The sequence below is a fragment of the Aphelocoma coerulescens genome, chromosome 1A (assembly GCF_041296385.1).
Source record: "Aphelocoma coerulescens isolate FSJ_1873_10779 chromosome 1A, UR_Acoe_1.0, whole genome shotgun sequence".
Taxonomy (NCBI): Eukaryota; Metazoa; Chordata; class Aves; order Passeriformes; family Corvidae; genus Aphelocoma; species Aphelocoma coerulescens.
Window position 1 is genome coordinate 23,649,676 of NC_091014.1, and position 19,704 is coordinate 23,669,379.

Consider the following 19,704-nt stretch of genomic DNA (forward strand, 5'->3'; position numbering starts at 1 on the left):
AAGGCATAAGTGTGATTAATGTAACATCTCCATTTTACTTTAGAAAAATACAAAAAACCACTTGTGTAGAATATGCATCAGGAATCACATCAAAAACCTTTGGGACTTTCAGTCTTCTCTTTACTGCAAATATGCTGTGTAAACAAAGTCATCTGTTTGCTAATTATCTGCTAAAGGATGGCATTATTTCACTTAGTTTTGGTACTGAAAAATAATTTTGTTGGGTTTTTTTTTTAAAGCCTTTCATGGTTAAAAATATGTTTATTTCACAATCTGTAATTTCATCACTATTTCATATGCGAACAAAACGTCAGAACCATTGAACAAGGACCTGTTATTCACATCAACAGATGTTTAGCATTTAGCCCACCTAATAATTTTATCTTTCAGTTACCAAGAATTTGTTGATTTGTACCAAGATCCATCTGGTCTTCCACTTACATGACTGGATCTGAATACAAAAAGTGAATTTATCCAGTCAAGCCTAAGAGAAGCTGAACAAATGTGTAACACAATCTTCACACTTTGGAAATGAAACCTTGCATGAAGGGTTTATCCTAATGATATGCAAATGCAAAACCAGAAGGGAAAGTAAATGACCCGAAGAGTGAGTACAATAATGGAGAAATAGGTTTTGTTTCTTTGCCCATGCAAATCTCCCAATTCAATCACTTCTGAATCCAGGAACATATTTTATATCTGGATGTCAGGTATCACTTCAAACTACTGAGAGTTTGATAGTGGATCTGAATACTACTCTGTGATTCATTATTATTTGAATGCATCTTTGAATTGTACTGTGAAGTGCCATGGCATTTTCTGTGAATAACTGCAGCTCTCCTTTCTCTGCCAATGAAACTCTATGGAAGGAAAACTTTATATATAATGAGACCTGTGGAGTGTGCTTTTGGTCACAGCCATAAGAATTGAACTTAGCAGTTGCAAAACACTCTTCCTGCCCTACACTCTTTTCTAGTATTACATTGTAATTAGATGCAATTGTAAAATTACACTGTTGAAACACTTGTGCAATAGAAAACGTAGTGACTGTTCACTTGACATCTGTTGCACGCAAAATAAAACTATTTCCTCAGTGCTTGCAGCTTTTTCCATAAAATATTTTGTGTATCTTCAGTCACTTAGAAAAAAATTTCTCTTTAATATTTATCAGCATTTCAGAAGGAAAACCTCCAGCTTCAAAACATGTATTTCAGGCACCCAGAAAAACTGTAAGTGCAATTATGACAATGGAAAACACTTTCTCCCTGAGGTGAGCTGGTCAGGAAAAAGTGTAAGAAAATTATGCAGTTGTAATGCAATATAGTTAATGACGGAGAATTAAAGCAGACATTTCCTATAATGATTGCTTGACATTCATATATAATCATGTTTTCTGAAATCAAGCTATATCTCTGCTTTTCAACCATTTAGTTAAAGGTTGTGCATCTCCTAACAACAGCAATCCATACAAGATGCATTTGAAGATATCTACAATTCAGTTACAATGGAAGCCTAATGTTTAGGATTTATTTAATTAGATCTGTTTACTAGTTATTCACAAAAGGGCTGATTTTTCTTCCTTTAGTCATTCCATGGAAATCCATCTCCTAGTGTAATAGCACAGTTTGCAAAAACATTACTTGTGGAACAAGATATCCTTGTCTCATAGGTGATAATGTGGCTTAGGATATGCTTCAGGATTAATCTATTTAGGGTTTAAATAGATGAATGAAATTAATCTATCTCATTCTACACAGACTGAAAAACCTGTGAGGCTGCACGTGCTCCTCTGATACTCTCTGAGGAAAGGAAGGAAACAGTTTCTCCAAATAAATGTGGTGGATATAGGATCAGAAGATGCTAATAATATTCTGAACTTCTGTATTATTTTCATGAGAGGTTCACAGAACTTTACCATCGTAATTATGCAAGTAAAATATGTAAGTGTAAGAACACGCTGTAATTGCAAGTGAAATGCAGACAGATGAGGCATATCCTCATCCTCCTGGTAAAAAGAATAGGACATGTTCTATACACAGGTGACAAATCCAATTAAAGGCAGAAACACAACAGAATATGTTGCTGGTGTTATCCTCTAGAGCTATTTAGGGTGGCTCAGATGGCTACATGAGCAGCCACTCTAGTGAGGCTACACTTCAAATGGCTACAAGGCAGAGTATCCTTGAGGCAACTCTGTAAGCTGAGGATATTTGTCTTCTGTGTTACCTATAGAAGAGACTATTAATAACATCAGTCTGCCAATGTCAAGTGTACCTGTTTACACAGACTTGTACAAGAGGTTACAAATCTCTGGTTTACAGATGTTACAATATATGAAGAATTCATATTGACACATATAAAGCAGCATCTTCCAACAGCTAACACCAATCCACAGAACAGTTGCCAGAAATACCTGAGACTGGGAAGATTGGAGCTGGGGGAGCAGAAATCACTCGAGGTGATGTATTATCTTCTAAATAAAAATGAGCAGTCTGGAAACATTTCCTAGAGAGGAATAAAAATAAAAAAATATTAAAAAAAAAAAGAAAATAAAAAAGAAACAACAAAACCCCACCAAAACATATTCTGGCATTATTGAGTCAGAAAGCAAAATCATGATTCTGAAAACCAATTTTCATGGAATGTCTAATACTACTGCTATAATATAAATATTCCCCCAGCACATCACCAAATTATGCATACAACAGGAAGATACTACATTATCTCAGCAAATTACATAGCTCATGCATCTTTACCTATACCAGAAGCAGAAGATAGAGCACACATCAGACATAGTGACAGCTGAAACAGAAACTCTGCACCAGGAGCTACTGTAGATGCTGCACAGCTCCAAGTACAAAAAATGCCACTGTCTTCCTTACTTACCTAAATTCACTTGAATAATTACTGTTCCCTTTCATGTAATGATGCTAGCCTGAAAATGGAGCAGTGTAGGAGACTAGATCTGATAATTCATCAATAGATGCTACCAATAGATGCAATAGACAACACGCCCTGTAACAGCCAAAACAGTGGCTCTAGAACTACTATGACTGGGGCTAAACAACTTTTCATATTGTACTCACAACACTGAGCGACACCTTAACTAAGGAGGGCTTCCCAAAGTTGACAGCCCAAAACAGGGGAATTTCTAACTCCAGGAGATGCCAGCTTTGTTGCCAAAACATTGAAGTATGAATACAAATGGAATCAATCTTAACTATGACCCACAATGTTATTTGTATCTGTGCTGTAATCCAGATGTGAAGATTATAGGAATAGCATCTGTTAAGAATCCAAGCTATTCAAAGGAATGAATAACCAACTGTTGCTGTAAGCATTGCAAAGCCTCTTTAATTAAAAAATTTACATATGATTAGACATGCTAATAACAATCTTAACTTTGTTAAGATTATTATTCACTAAACATTAAATTTAAAAATATGCACCATGAAAATACTAATCTCATTTTATATTTACAAGATTCTGCTTCTTCAAAGCTGTTGGCTGAAACTATTGTATGATTGTTTGCTACTTTGTATAATTACTGTTATTTTAAATTCTGTAGCATTCTTGTATCACTGCAGTCATAAAACCCCTCATATAACTGTTATAAGCAGAAATAAAATTTGAAGATAATTTGAGAAATATATAGGGAATATGTGGCTGTTGTCATTCTTTCCAGAACCATTAATGTAGATAATAAAGACTTTGGTAAGCTTATTTGAATTAAGCCGCTGGGAAACATGCCCATATTCTCAGAATGTGTTGGGAATTTTCTATCAGTGTACAATACAGATTCTCTTAAAACACAAGAAAAAGCAGACAGCTACCTAAAACGGAAAACTGAGGCATGCAAAATAGTTCCAGTGACTCTCATGACAATTAAACCTGAAGTCCAGCTAGAATTCTCTAAAAGCGTATTTGTGATGTTCACAGAGAAGCTTTGGCTTTGCATGAGAAATTTGCAGCAATACTATCTGTTATGTACTTGATTTTACTTAGAAATGGCAATTTCAGATGCAGACCAAGGACACCAAGGTACCTGGGAACACCCTGCTAAATTTTAAGGCATCTCTAGCATTAGAGTTAGTGGCTGCTGAGGTGAGAGAGGCTGTCTCAATGCTAGCATAAGACTCAAGAGTTAGTATCAGAACTCTGTGAAATGTTTCTGAGACAGGCAGGTACCAAAGTCTTCAAATCATTAAACACTGGAAAGTCTGGCCCTGTCTGCTGGGCACAGTGAATGCTGTATTGTGTTTATTAAAAACTGCACCAACCAAAGATGCCAACCAGTCTGATGCTAAAGCTCCAAACCCAAAAAGTGTCCTCCCCACAAATGTCTACTGCTGGTAAACACCCATCCCATGCAAGGTTTATGGACTAATGTTGTCACCTATTTGCGTGAGAGAAGATTGAGCTATAAAGAATTTAATTAGCATAATGACTTTCACATCTAAAGCTGTACTTAAAACGTCCTCATATTATGCCATACACTCATTATCCCTCACTGAGCCAATGTATTTTTAATCTTTAACAAGTTAATTATGGCTCAAAATAAATTACACCCTTAGCACATTTGGGAGACAAATTCATAGCAGTTGACTTAACCTGTATTGAGACTCATAAATAGGCACTCCATCTGCTTCTGCATCAGCACTGAAAGCCTTCATGACTAAATCTAATGTTAATACTCACATCTTGTTAATTATCACTTGTTGTTAATGAAAAAAGTGATGACTATTTCAAACTTCCAGACAAAGGTCCCATCACTCAATAACCTGATTATTTAATTTACACCTTTCATCACAGCATTTAGATCTCCAACCTAAAACTGTAATTTGTAATTTAGACACTGCACTTGTTCAAAAACACACTTTATATATGGGGGCAGTGCTAAACCATTGAATTAATTACAGTGTCTGGATCTGCATGGCAGCAGCAGCAGCACTTCTGTCTGACAGGAGGGATACTAGACCTGAATGAGCACTTCAATGGGAGCGACTTGGGACTACAAGACTAAGCCTCAGACTGTGGGGGACATAGATTTTCTATCATTCAGGCCCCTGGACCTTGGCTGAGAATGTGTGCCTACTTCTGCCCTGGGGCAGGCACAGCTCAGAGCCTGGCTGGGACTGTCACCGAGGCAGGCAAAGAGCCCCGTGCTCATGGGACTGTGCGTGTGTGCAGAGTTCCTGCCCAGGGACTCAGGAAGGGAGCTGAACTCTGCAAGGCAGAGGCATCTGTGAGAGGATGTGTTTGCACTTCTGCTGCTCATGCAGAATGGTCTTAGAGGCATGATTCCATCTTTCTCTGAGAACTTCAGTTCTTTTGAGCTCACAGCATTATCTGCCAGTAGGTCTCAAACACTTATTAGATTTTTTTTTTTTTAATGTTCAGATAATTTAAAGATCTGATGGAGCCAAATGATCTTTAAGTGGATCCTTAATGGATGCCAATTGTTCAATTTTTAAATAGCTGCAATTAATTTTTATGTGTTTGTCAACTGGAATTTTAATTGTCAGATTTTATTAACACTTTTATTTATGAGATGCCACACTGTTGAGAAGTTTTTCCTTTACAGATGAATGAGTGTGGTCTCTGTATATTGAAATCTGATTTTAATGTTTCTGCATGTGCAAGTTTAATGATCCTTAGAGAGGATTCTCAACTTTCTTTCTATAAACTTATCACAGGACTCAAGGCATGAGCTCAAATCATGGATAAGAAAATGAGCATTCTCTGACAGGTATGTTTCAAAGATATAGGGTGGTAGAGGAAAACTAAAATTCAAATAACGGCTCAGGGTGTTGTCTGTCATCAAGTTGGTAACTTCTGAAGTTTTGCTATCACGAAATGTCTAACAGGCTGCATGACAGGCAGCTGATACTCAGTATGTCTGTAGATGCAAATGGACCTGCAAGTGCATTAGCAGTTAGTGGTTCATGTTATTATGGTCTTTTACTACGATTTACTACGATGTTTGTTGAGAAAGAATTTTGAATGGTACAACTCCTACTGATAACTCTTACCATGCCACTATTCTCCATGCTCTTCTTACAATAAACATTGTAAAAACTGATCTGCACAAACACGAATAATTAAGCAAAATGGTAATAATGAAGCCACCAAGAAAAGAACAGAGCAAGCACATTCAGGTATTCCTGCCACATCTCTGCTGCAAGAACTCAGAAAGTAGACAGATACTGAAAGCAATGGATAGACTCTAGATTTGGACAGAAAATTCTCTCTAAAGCTATTAAAAAAAGTCTATCTGGACAGCAAGGCCACTAAACAGGGCAAAGAATCTCCTTATTTATTCTACTGTAATCTTAATCATGATGAAGAAATGAAAGGAAAATGACATTGCTTGAAAATTGCTTGAATTACAAAAGATACATGAAGCCAGAGTAGTTAAAAATTGTGCATTTTCCTACTGGTAATTATTCAATCTTTAGACAATATTGCCATTAGAAGTTTTCATCCTTGTCAGAGAAATAAATATCTATCAAAAAAGATTGAAATTATGCCTAATGAGATAGTGAAGAGATTGAGGAATTTTCTCAAGTGCTGATTAACAATTTCATTTAAAAAAAAAACCCAAAACCCAAACCCAAACAACAGATGGTACAGAATTATTTTTCTGATACAAGTCATTAAAATGAAGAAATAAATAATTTTTCCGTTCTTTAACCTTGAGAGACTGGAACTTGTTGCTCTTGGTAGTCATTTGGTTTTCCACCAAATAACACAACTTTTGCACATTCAAATAAAGAGCTAATAGTGGAAACAACCCTAAACACTATACACTCAAATGACCAGCTATGACCAATGCTTTTTTTTTGGACTTATGTTGCAAAAGGAATATAGAATAACTCCTCGTAAACCTAAATGTTTTTATGAACTTTAATAAATGAAAGTAATTGGCCCAAATTAGGAAAAAAAAAAGGTGCATTATAAAAGGAAATATTAACATATAACAGCAATTATTTCAAAACAAACTATTAGAAAAATCTTACAGACTTTCTACTAGTATTTCCCAGGCTTAATAAAATCTGCATAGCAATGAAGTTAATATTCTGATTTTTTTCCAGATTCTAAAAAGAGGTGAGTGTTTTGGCAACTTTGAAAGAGGGCTGCAAAGTCCTACCTACAATGCATAGTCTTTATGTTGCATTACTCTGAAATAAGAAATAGTTACTGGTGTTATCATAATGCCAAGAGAATTTTGAGGATTAACAATAAAAAAGCTCCATATTTTATTTTGTAGTGCACAAGAAATGCACAAAAGATTAGATTCAAGTCAAGAAGATATTATTGCTAACGGGATTTTTGTTTTATTTTGAAAGACCTGTTTTACAGAATTGTTCATTCCCAGAGAAAGAATACAAAATGAACACGATGTTATTTGACAAAAACAAGCTTGTAACGTGTAGGATTACTAGAACTGCATTGTACAATCTGGGTCTTTAAATGCATGGCCTTCTTTGGCAGATAGAAGAGATTTCAAACACTGTTCAGCATCAGGGATGAAACCCTTTGGAAGATGAATATGAACAATCATGTTGCATAACATGAATGACAGGGAAAGAGTCTCAGTATGCAAGTGGTTAGCTGGAAATCTTGGGATGGAGAATATAGTTATACAACTAGGCATAAACTAAGAAATGAGTTGTGCAATTATTGTGGCAATTAACTACTACTTTGAAAAGCAGAAGAAATCTTTCTCAAGGTTCATTGTTCAAGTGTCTTTAGCCATGGCAAAGGCTGTCTAACTCACTAGCACACTTGCCTGAAACCAAGGAAGCTTGAACTCATTCTCCAGCCTAGTCTGTTCAGGGATGGAATGTGTTCTGTACCCATGTGGAACACACCCTGATACGCCGACAGAAAACCGGTGTCAGGAGACTAGAAGAAAAGTCAGTAAGCACAACCCTGACACTACAGCCTAGAGATAACAGTAGTCAGTAGTTTGGAAAGGGCCAAAGTTACTGGTTCTCTAGCTATTTTTCATTTTAGATTAAGCAGGATTATTTGGGCTGAAGGAAGAAGAAACAGGCTCTGGAGGCATCTGGAAGGAGATGTTTGGAAGACTTCCCACTTCTTTATACAGTCCCTGTAAGAGCAAGGTCCTGTTTCTGGCTGCTAGTTTATGTGTTAGCACAGCAGAAGCAGGATCAGCTTCCAGCCAATCACTGAAGCAGCAGAAGTTTTTGCAGCTTATTTCCCCACACAACGTTTCTGGCCCACCACAGCATTTCCTCCCTGACAACCTGCACACTTGAGAAAGTCTTAGGACTGTGCAAAGGTTTTGAAAGCAGGCATGCCCCTAGGAAGACTGTCTTTAACTAGAACCAGTGGAAGAGTGACAAAGCCTTGAGCATTGCCACATACTGTCATGTGGCTGATGAGGTTCCTGGTACATTTTTAGTTCAGGCCAACTTGCAATATTTCACACAATGCTTGACACAGTTTGGGGTTAGCACAGGGCAGAGGCCATCCCCAGTAAGCGTTGTGAATGCAGCCACTCTGTTTTTATCCTCTGTGAGGGAAGTGACTTCAGCCGTATGGAAGATACCTGTGCCATGCTAGCTGGTCTGTTTTATTGCACAGTGTGGATACAGTTTTTTGCTCTTCCTGATTATGTTATTATGGCTTCTTTTAACCATCAATTCTCTTTATAGTATTTTTTTTATTGGCTTATCAATTTATCAAGCCACAGAGAAACATGTCCATGAGAAAAACCTCAGCACATGTGTGCACATGAAACACATCCATAGTTATCCACTAAAGCTTTGAAAGGCTGGAGGGCTAATTTTGGTTTGGCAGAATCACAAAGGAGAATGACTTTTTAACCACAGGACATCCTAAGAGCTACTCAGTAAGTGACCTTCAAACAGTTGCACTATTACAGTATCATCATCCCCTTTCTGTCTTCTACACAGTGTCAGCTACAGCACACTCCTACAGTGCCATATGAATTGCTTATTTACATACTCCTGTTGAGGACCATAGATTCTCATTCTAAATTGGTATCTACCTTTTTCAATGGTTAAAGGATTGGAAAGATAGTAAATAGCCCCATGCCATGATATTTATTTTCCTTCTCCCTCTTGCATTTCCCAGTGCTCTGTTGAGTCACTTGGTTTCTAGGCATCAATCACAAGTTATTGTTTACTACAGTCTCCCAATATAAACTATTTGAAGTGGTTAAACCCTCACCAAAAAAAAAAAAAAAATGCAGTTGAGTATTTTGGACAGAAATCACCTTATTTTGTCCTCTTTATGACACAGAGCAATATGAAGACATGGTAAGAGACAAGATCCAGTCTCCCTCCTAAACTAGCTCAATAATGCCAATCACATTTTTGAAATCAGAGCTCTTTAGAACTGAAAAAAAGATCAACCAAAAAACAACTTACCTCCAGTAAATGAGAATACCCACAAGAATCACTAGACAGATAAAAGTCAGGGCTGATACGACCACAAGTGGTATAACTGTCTTCTTCTCTGATTCCAGACTCTCAGCTAGACCAATACGAGACTCATGGCTAATATTACTTGCCTCTGCAGTCAGAGAAAATTGAAACAGTCCATGTTTAAATTCTGAGAAATGCACAGCACAAGTGAATGTGTCTTATAATGGGCCTACTTAATATCACTTACCTCTATTTTTTACTATGTACTGCAGAAAGTTTATACATTTGCAAACCAGCTTACAGAAGATAAGCAGATAGAGGGTAAAGCAAAGTGTTCAAGCTTATGTGACTCAGCCTTCCAGCAGTGGAGACTTTTCTTTGTAAGAATAGCAGACTGTTGTTAAAATTCAGAAGAAAATTTTTTTTTTATTTTAATTTGTTTTATTAGCTGAAAGCCAAATGAGTTAAGAAATCTGAATACATAATATTGGAATGTACACTGGAATTGATATTAAACTGATAGTCATATAATGCAAGTCACTTCTCTGGCTAACAGGTTAGTATGAAAACTATCTTGCAATAGTCCTTATGTGCTGGCTGTATTGCAGTTTAGCTTTCTGTATTTTTATCCACTGCCCATTCTATAAATTGCTTTATGGATACATTCTGCTTCCTTTGAATCCAATTGCCTCTCTCAACTCTACTGGAGCCACAATTAAATTTCCCACCTCCATCTTTACAGGTGATCAAATTATTATTTAGATATTGCTTTAGTTTCATATTTCTGTGAGTCATATAATGCTAGATGAAAGAAATATTTAGACATAGGAATCTGTATGAAAATTAAAACAATATATTTTCTAATTTTATTAAAGAAGGAAACACAATGGTGGACAACATCAACACTGTATTTTTAGCTTTGGTCGTACCTCAAGAAGTAAACATTTTAAAGTTGTGATGTTAACATAAAAAAATGGATTTATTTCAATATGTGTGGTCTCCTGTGAGCATTAACTGAGTTAAAATGCAGAAATAAGCACTTTTGTGCTTGTTAGAATTAAACCCCTAGAATGTTTTCTGCTTTTGTGAACAGTCCTACTTCAATGAATTTTCTGTATAAGAGCAGAATTTTGCTGTATAGAAAACATCTGCACTCCATTGGGATTTCAAGAGACCAATTCTACATGAAAAAAAAGCTTGTACACAAAGGGAGGAAGGAATGGAGTTGGATCTGGAAAGAAAAAAAGACAGCAAATTACATGCTCTAAATAAGATGTCAAAAAACAAATGGCTTCACAAAGTACAGATTTCTAGGCAGCTCTATTTGTTTCCATTTTCTTGAGTTTAGAGGCTTTCAGAAATTTATGTGCAAAAAGGTCTAGGCTCTGATTTTGCAGATGTCTTCTTGGTTTTAATTCAAAATACTCTTTAACACCCATATCAATCACTTCGCTTTAAATTCTGCAGCTCAGTGGGCAAAGTAATTGAAGGCACAAAGTTGCTCCTGAAAATTCTCCAAGTTTCTCTTGGTTGATACTTCCTATTGATTTCAGAGAAGAACTATGTGTATGCATGAGAAAACACAGTATGATCCCTTTGAAACAGTCAGACTTGCTTATCCAACTCTGGACTAATCCACAGCATAAAATCCAATATAAAATCCAATGCTACCTGTGTGATGACAGGGTTCCTTCAAACTTCATGACCATATTCTATTAGGATTCCTCCTATGGGGAATGAAGTGCAAGACTTCTGTAACAGGAGGTTTCTTGCCTACTTGGCCATCACTCCAATGATGGCAGCTGAAGAGGCAGTCTCAGCTATAGTAGATTTTTTTGATTTCTAATAACTGATGTGTTTGAACCCTTTGCATATTTCTTTCTATTAATTTGCCTTAGTTTCTCAAAAGAAGCTGAAAGGCTTAGGTAGTCATAGAGGTCTTAAGGAAAAAATCCTAGTTCAGAACAAGCATAATTATGCATCAACAACTACAAGACTGGGAAAAAGTTTAAATGATGTTTTTTTTCTCTAATGGTCACAACAAGAAGATATTTCACCAATTTCTGCAACATCCACTGCAATGTATAAATAAGTTCTCAGGTGAGATATTCTTTTTTTTTTTGTTTCATTTGTTTATAATTTAATTTAGCAAATATGTCTTTGATTTACAGGAGACCATGTCAGACATGTTGAAATTGAATTTTCAGTTTATTAAAAGCCAGTATTTAGCATCATGTGTTGGAAAAAAGTAATGCACATGAAATGATACTGTAGAGTGTCTTTCAATAATATCTAGAAGACAAACTAAGTCTGTTGTACTCCTCCTTCTCCAGTACTCTATAATCCTTTTTGAGTTACTATTGGTAAAAATTCAAATGACACCCATTACATAAACTCTAGTATCTTACGCCAACACTTATTCCTACCAATAAGATAGGTTTTGAAATATTAAGGTTATTTTTGCTTATTTTTGAAGGAATTTTATGTATTTTACACAAAGTGGTAACTACTTATCAGTGAACTAATCCACTTACTAATCAGTAATGTTACAATTTTGTAACACCTACCTTGTTAGGACTCCTAGTAATTTCAATGTTTTCTATTTTCTTTTAATTTTTATTTTCTATTTTTCACATTCTACTAGCCCAAACTATACCGAGTGCCAATTTACCACCTTTTCATATTAGTATTCTGTTGCTCATGAGGTATACAACCTTATGTAATTCAACTGTGTATTTATTTGTAGGACTGGGCCGAAACCTTCCCACGCTTTGTGGATTCCATTCCTTAGTGGGTTTAGTTGAATGATACTGCCCTCTACAGATGCTGCAAGTACATAACAGAAGTTCAATTTATTTTCTAAAATACCAATTCAAGCTTGTTTGTTGTTTCTTTGGGTTTTTTTTTCAAAGATCATAGATTATTTTTGACTTGATTCTTTGATTTTAAATTCTTTAACACAAGAAGCAATGAAGATTATGTGTCTGAATACTTCAGATTTTCCACAGTGCATTTTCAAATACAAAGGAAATGGGTTATCAATTCTGATTTCTGACTTCATCCTTGGAATCATGGGTCACAAATACTCTCGCTGACTTTAAGAGGAATAAATAGGAAAATAGCATTAAATATAAACAGGTAGAGGAGAATCTGGCTTTACTCTGGGAATATACAAATCTGGCACAAAAGTTCTGCATCTGAAAGTGGCATACACAGAATAAAAATTAATGTTTTTATGAGTACATATGAATCAGAATCAAAGCAGCATCTTCTTCCTTGTTCAACCTCTTAGAAAACACAAAAAAAAAAAGTGCTGCTCTAAGTTTAAAAGAGACTATCAGGGGTATGTTTCCTCTGGCGGAGGCATGATTTCCTCTGGTGTTATTTCCATAAGGGCAGCACTTGTCTTTGTACAGAGAACTTAACAGAGAACCTAAGTCTCTCTCAAACCTTTAAAACAAAAATTAAACAATTAGCACTGATTCTGGTTTTAGATTTTGCACCACTCAACTTCTGCTGACAGTATGCATCTATCCAAAAGCAGAGCATCAATCATTTTAATGAAGAATATTTCAGGTGCAGTTTTAAGTAGCCAGAAGTAGCATTCACAAATAACCAGCTCAGTATGCACCCCTGTTCCCCAATGCTTCTTTAATCACACCCATTGGCACTGTTACTTTCTCCCTTTATTATCTGTAGATAAACCTGCTTGTTCTCTATGGCACGAAAGTATCCCCTCACAGCTTCCCATGGTATTCATTAATCTTATCCATAACTAACCTGCCTCAGAGATGTTGAATACTGATGAGTGATCACTAGTAACAGATGAGGTTGATGACTGTGATGATCCAGGAGTTAATTCTGAGTTACCTGCTTCAATTGCCCCTTCAGTGTCTCTCTCGTTATGGTCAGGAAAACTGAAATCTGTTGAAGTTTCATTATCGTTAAGGCTATCTGAGGTACCTTGGCCAGAACCACTTTCTTCATCACTTGTCAAAACAGCCCAAGACTTAGATTCTGATGTGTTTTGGAACTGGACACTAGAAGTCTGAATGTGGTTCTCCAAAATTTTCAGGTCGTTGTGCTTCTTGGGTATCACACTTGCTGTCAAAGTTGGCATGGATGTATAATTACGTCTGTCGATGGCACGGTTTATCTGACTGTCAGATGCAGCAGTAGAAAACTTCTCTTCTTCAGGTTTCTCAGAATATGAACTTATAATTAGGTTACTCTGAGACTTGTCGTTGTTTACCTTTGTATTTTGATCCTCTACTAACATATCCTGATCTTCTCTATGGGAAGTGCATGAGATGCAGTTACTTACAGGGAAACCATCATCATATTCATCGTAGTCATCCTCAACTACAGAAGACCACAAATCAGTACTGGACATGACACTGGGAGACAACCCAGAGGATTCTCTAGAAGGAACCAGCAACCTATGCAAAGTTACAGGGATCTCACTTTTGGGAGGAACAGCCGTAACTGAAATAAGTATATTTGGTAAAGGAAGAGTGTGATGAATGAACACATCAGAACCAGAAACAACTGCAGGCATATGAACAGGATCAAAACCAAGTGAGGAACTTGAAGAGGCACTGGCAGCCTCACTTCTTTCAAAAACACTTGAAGACATATGGCTGTCTGTAGGAGTAGCTACATGTGATGATGTGTCACCTGTTAGGAAGGGAGTTGTTACAGCATTTGCTGCCTGGGGGGGAAAGACATTTGTGTTTTCTAAACTGGTCAGCTGGAATGAAACATCACTACTGTACAACGAAGGCATAACCTTCTCAACATCTTCACTGTTAAATAAACTGGAGGAAACATATTTCTCACTTCCATAAGAAACCGATAAACCTTGAAGTGACGCTGTGGGCTTACTAAAAGTGTTTGACATCATATCAGCAACAGAAGGTGCAGATGTAGAATGCAGCTTGCTTTCAGTTGTAGCAGAACCTGGTGCCATTTGATGCAATATTTGGTCAAATGTAGAACTATCTTTTTGAACCCTTGAGCTTTCAGCCAATATTGGATCACTAGGCACAACTGCAGCTGTGTTAAGCAGAGTGCCATCACCAGGAGATTGGAAGGAGGACTGCAGTAATGCTTCATTATTTAATGTAGCTGAGGTCTCATAAAAGTACAGCTGAGTCGAGGATAACATTTTGCTATAAGCAGGGACAGAGAGAGCTTGATCTGAGCTTGCACTAAGCATAGGTTTAAGCAAAGTGTCATCAAAGGCCGGAGTTGTAACATGCAAAGGCTGAACAGAAAGGTGCTTTTCTGTAAGTTTACTAATATCGTGATCAAATATCTTAGTAGTGGGAAAAGCAAGAGAGACTGGAAGGATTCCCTTTGTGCTAGAAACAGGAAGTGGGTTTTCTTGCAGAGACATATTCTGCTCAATTACAACATTGTTAGAAACAGATGTAGAAAGTTCATGTATCACTTTACTTTCAGCACTGGAAGCCATTTCACTTAAAGAGGAGGAAATTTTCAGTTCTCTCTCATCTCCATATATAATATCACCTTTTTGAAGCATCCTATTAACATCACTAAACCCAGATGATTCATATGGAATCTCATCAACAGAATCAGAGGAGGAAACGTTAAGTACCGTCAAAGTATCTGTATCAGGCAAAAGGGACTCACTACCAGAGTACGCTTCAGACCAATCCGTGTCACTAGATAGAGAGCGTGTAGGCTGCAGCAAAGTATCAGCTTGTGATATTACAGAAGAAGGTTTATGCACCAGTACATTGTTATAGCTGCTAAATAAAGGATCTTGACGAAATATGTCAACAGAATCATGCACAAATTCTGCAGAGTCATAGGAAACAGTAAAGCTTTGGAGGGAGCCCACATTACCAGACAAAGCATAAGGAAGTTCAGACATTGTAGGTAGTACATGCATATTTAAATCACTGCTGGATGGTTCAACTTGAGAAAATATGTGAGTTCTATCATGACCAAATATCAGTGTCTCCGAAGCAGCATGAGTGGTCTGATGTGACACCACATCAGCATATTGAGCAAGGCTTGGCTGTATTAATGGATCACCCTCTGCCAACGTCAAAGAAGCATGCAGGGACACCTTATCACTTGCAACAGCTGGAGTAGCACTTTGTGGAAACATTTGAGAAACTGTATACAAACGGTGAAACATTTTACTACTGGAGGAAGCAGAGGAAAATGTAAGCAAAGGTACATCATCATAGGAAGACAGGGTGGGTTCAAATGACACATCAACACTGGGAAATACAGGTGTAGCATGCAAGGTCACATCACTATCTGATGTAGCAGGGGTAGTGTCGAGCATCTGAGAGTCAAACAATAAAGGGGTGACTAGAGGAAACACTTCACTACTGTAGGAAGGTTGAAGAGGTATCTCACCATTATAGACTGGCTGAGTTGTCTGAGAGAGTACCTCACTGGCAGCAGAAGCAGAACCATATTCTCCAGAGCTTGAAGAGATAGAGTGAGGTGATAATTCAGCAGAGGAGAAAGCAAAAGTAGAATAATGTGGCAATTCTAAATCCGCATCTGAAGTGTCTCGTGAAACGACTGGGCTGCTTGAATAGGGCACTGTAGTTGGCTTTAATCCCTCTACATAAGCATCAGTGTAACTGGTCTGAGACAACTGCCTGCTAGGCGATGCATCAACAGATTGAGTTGTTGGAGCTGTAGCATTATGAAACCACAAATTTCCATCAGTGGAAGTATGCTTTGGAGGCTCATCAGAGCTTGAGGGTGCTACACCTTCTGAAACATATTTAATGGAGCCTGGGGAAAGAACATCATGCACACTTATATCTGGACTTCCTGAAGGAAGGGCATCTTCTTGGGAGGTCTCCTCTGTAACCAGCTGTGATGAAGAAGTGGTAGGAACTGAACTCCAAAAGTCATCAGATTCCTGATGAGGCTTAAAAGGAGACAGTAAGAAATCTTCATCACTGTGGCCAGTAGTGGTTATTCTTGTTGGCTCGGTGCCTGAAGAAAGATAAATATACTCTTCTTCTCTGCCTTTGGTAGAGTCAATGAGTTGAGGAGGACTTCCAGCAACTGTTTGGGATTCCGAAAAAGGATCTTCCTCTTCAGAAATTTCACCAATAGGTGGAGAAGTAGCATAATAAACTGCTTTGAAAACATTATCCTTACCATGCAATTCTTCTCTTGTAAAGTATCTATTTGCTTTAGCTTCACTGGGTTTTGTTCCCATTTTTTCTTGACTGTAGCTGGATGTAATCACCTGAAAATCTCTCCTCAATTGGTTCACTGTACTGTCAGTGCTAGGAACCACTGCAGTTTCTTCATCCACCTCTGTTTGCCTTTCATCAACTTCATCCTTTGAAAAAAATATCATAGCCGAAGACAATTAAAAATGTTTATAGACTCTGTACATGAATGAAAACTAAAACTGTAATAATACGCCTTCCTGCATCCATAAAACAGGACAACACTTGAGAAGACACTTTGGTCTTAAACCAAAGTATTAACTGCAAGAACAGGTATCTTCTTCTATCTTGAAAAATATTACGTATTGGCAATAAAAACAGAAAAATACTGTGTCCCAACAACTTCTTCAATACTGTGTAACTTTAATTGTGTTTGACAGGCAAAAATCACTCACAGTATTTATTTACTTTATTAAAAAAACTCTAACTCTTTCCTAATAAAATGCAATTGTATATGCAATATATAGTATGTACTGTATACACAGCAATGAAAAATAGTTTTGCTATCAGAATGTCCTAGAGGTTTGTACTAATATCCTGATGGCAATTAAACTGTAATAATAAGAACAGAATTTGTAAAATATATTTATGACCTCAATGCTGCTCAATCTTCAGAGTTTTCCGGAAAAGAAGATTTCAGGATCTTCAGCATGACTGTAAGAGTTTCACAAGTGTTCTGAGTCATATTCCCTAGTCCTGTTATGACCCTTTGTTTTCTGAACATGAATGATGATGAATAGCAATGCTTTGTGCAAAATCTGTGTTAGAGTTTTGCCTTTTAAGAATGTATCCGAAAGAAAAAAAAATTACATGCCTGAATGCAATCAGGATTTAGGCAGTACTTGAGGATCTAAAGTCAAACCTTTTTGTTCCCTCTCCAGCTTTTCCTGCATCAAATCAAAAGACAACATTGAAACACCTAACTTGCTCAGCAAGCATTTTTGTTTTGACCTAGACACAGCAGCCCCTGTGGCTCTGGGCTGTTCCCCCATCTAGAGCTGCACCAGAAGTGAACCTGTCCCAGCACAATCTGCAATCTATACTGAGGGACAGTTTCAGTTTCTGAAGGAACTTGATTTGACAGGCACACATAGCCCTAAGAGACAGAGTGGCACAGAGCCTCTTGCAAAATAGTTTCTTTTTCTTTTTTGAAGATCTGGCTTGGTGATGCAGTGGAAATGCCACTGGTTTTTATTCAAAAGCATAATGCTGAGAGAAAACTCCCAGTAGATAGGAGATAGGCACAGTTATCAATCTAACAACTCCTCAGTTTCCACTATAGTTTAGGTTGAGTAGATCTTCCATTCCTGCATGGAACAGGGCACAGCAGGGAGAAGAATATAAAAAATGAACAGCCTTTGAAGGAACGTGCCCAAGATAAAGAGCTGCTGAATACATTATTGACTGAGGCACTCAGCAAACAGGAGTTGTGAGCTTTTACCCAGTCCCACCAGAGCAAGGGCTAGAGCTGGGCTTCACACTGCAGTCCCTCTTTGAACAGAAACCTCTCAAGCACTCACACAACATAAGGTACTTCAGACATGACTCTCAGGTTTTGATTTCCTTCTAAGGACTAGATACCTAAAATATAGGGACAGCAGCACCAAGACTGTGTGTCTTCAAACCCGGGCTGGACTGGACAGACCCTTGTTTCTAAAGATCTAATTTCTGCAAGGCAATGTATGCACTTTTAAACTTTCTTGGTTCAAGTAAAAATCAGTTGATGTTCACTGGCAACTAACAGATGCAATATCATAATCTAGATACATAGCTTACAACAAGAGAGAAATTGATATTACTGGTTACTCAGCGTCTACAAATGCAAGAGAGGGTAAATACACAGGTAAGCACAGGCTGTCTATTTAACTGAAAGGACTTGTCATGCAGGGAGAATATTGTGGTCATAGACTGAAACTATAAATTAAAAATTCTGAGGGATTACTTGATATCACTTGTCAAATGTCTTACTGAAGTAACTGTCATGTTGCAAAGTTGGTACTAGAGACTGTTAAAAACTTAATTATGGTATGTTTACATCTCTTCTTGCTGGGATACCAGAAACCTATTTACTGAATATAGCCTCCAAAGGTTATCATAAAATCATCAAAAATTTTGTAAAACAGAGCTATACTTTAACAAAAAGGTCAACCTGAAGTTCAAGAAGCAAATGAACCTCCAAGAATTTTTGAGTTCACAGCACACTGATAGCAGACACCCTTGAATCTCGCTCTCCAGCACAACCATCATCCTCCCTTACTTTAATTTACTACATGGTAAGACCATCACAAGCAAGGAAAAATCAAACTTCTCTTTAACTAAAAAGCCTAACACTGGATGGCAGCTTTGATTCTGCTAAATGAACAATTCTGTCAGACTTCACAGAAGGGTGATTTTAAACTAATGCCCCATTAAAAAAATATTTAGGAATATTCTCTGATATCCTTTATTCACCATGTATCTCCAGCCCCAGAGAAATACTGAGCTATCTCCAGAGTTACCTAGGGAGGAATATAGCTCAAAAGCTATATATGCACATACATATATGTATACATAAATGCAGATAATACACTCAATTGGTGACATAGTTTTGTAAACTTTCACAGAATATAATTTCAATCTAGTTGAAATGTATTTATTTTAAATACTCTTTTAAAAAATAAATGAATGTTATACCTCATATTCTTCAGCTTCACTCAGTTCAGGAATGAGGTCAGCCTCTATAAAACAAAAATACACACCGTATCATCCACAATTTTAGACAGACAGAATTCTTAATTCTGCAATGACTCAACTGATTAATTAATTAATTAATTAATATGCTTATTGAGACCATGTCTAAGATTTTTTTGTAAGATTGTGCTTGGAGAAGTGGCCAACCCCCTGGACTGAGGAATAAGGGTAGCAATGCTCACTCATCTAGACAGGACACATTCAGCCACAACAGTTTAATCTGGCTCTATTTTCATGCCATAGGACTTGCACTTTTGGAGGAGACACATGTTGGCTGGGGAAAGCCAAGTTTACAAGAACATTTTCAATGAGAAGTA

General features: G+C 37.2%; 1 protein-coding gene across 1 annotated transcript in view; it reads right to left on the bottom strand.

Moving 5' to 3' along the window:
- The window catches only part of PTPRZ1 (protein tyrosine phosphatase receptor type Z1), a 130,955-nt gene that overhangs the window by 17,915 nt on the left and 93,336 nt on the right, over positions 1-19,704 (bottom strand). Inside the window, exons 11-14 of the mRNA XM_068996492.1 lie at positions 19,331-19,374; positions 13,200-16,767; positions 9,423-9,567; positions 2,414-2,505 (exon numbers count right to left, since the gene is read on the bottom strand). Of these exons, the coding sequence (XP_068852593.1) occupies positions 2,414-2,505; positions 9,423-9,567; positions 13,200-16,767; positions 19,331-19,374 (3,849 nt within the window). The remainder of the gene's footprint in view (positions 1-2,413; positions 2,506-9,422; positions 9,568-13,199; positions 16,768-19,330; positions 19,375-19,704) is intronic.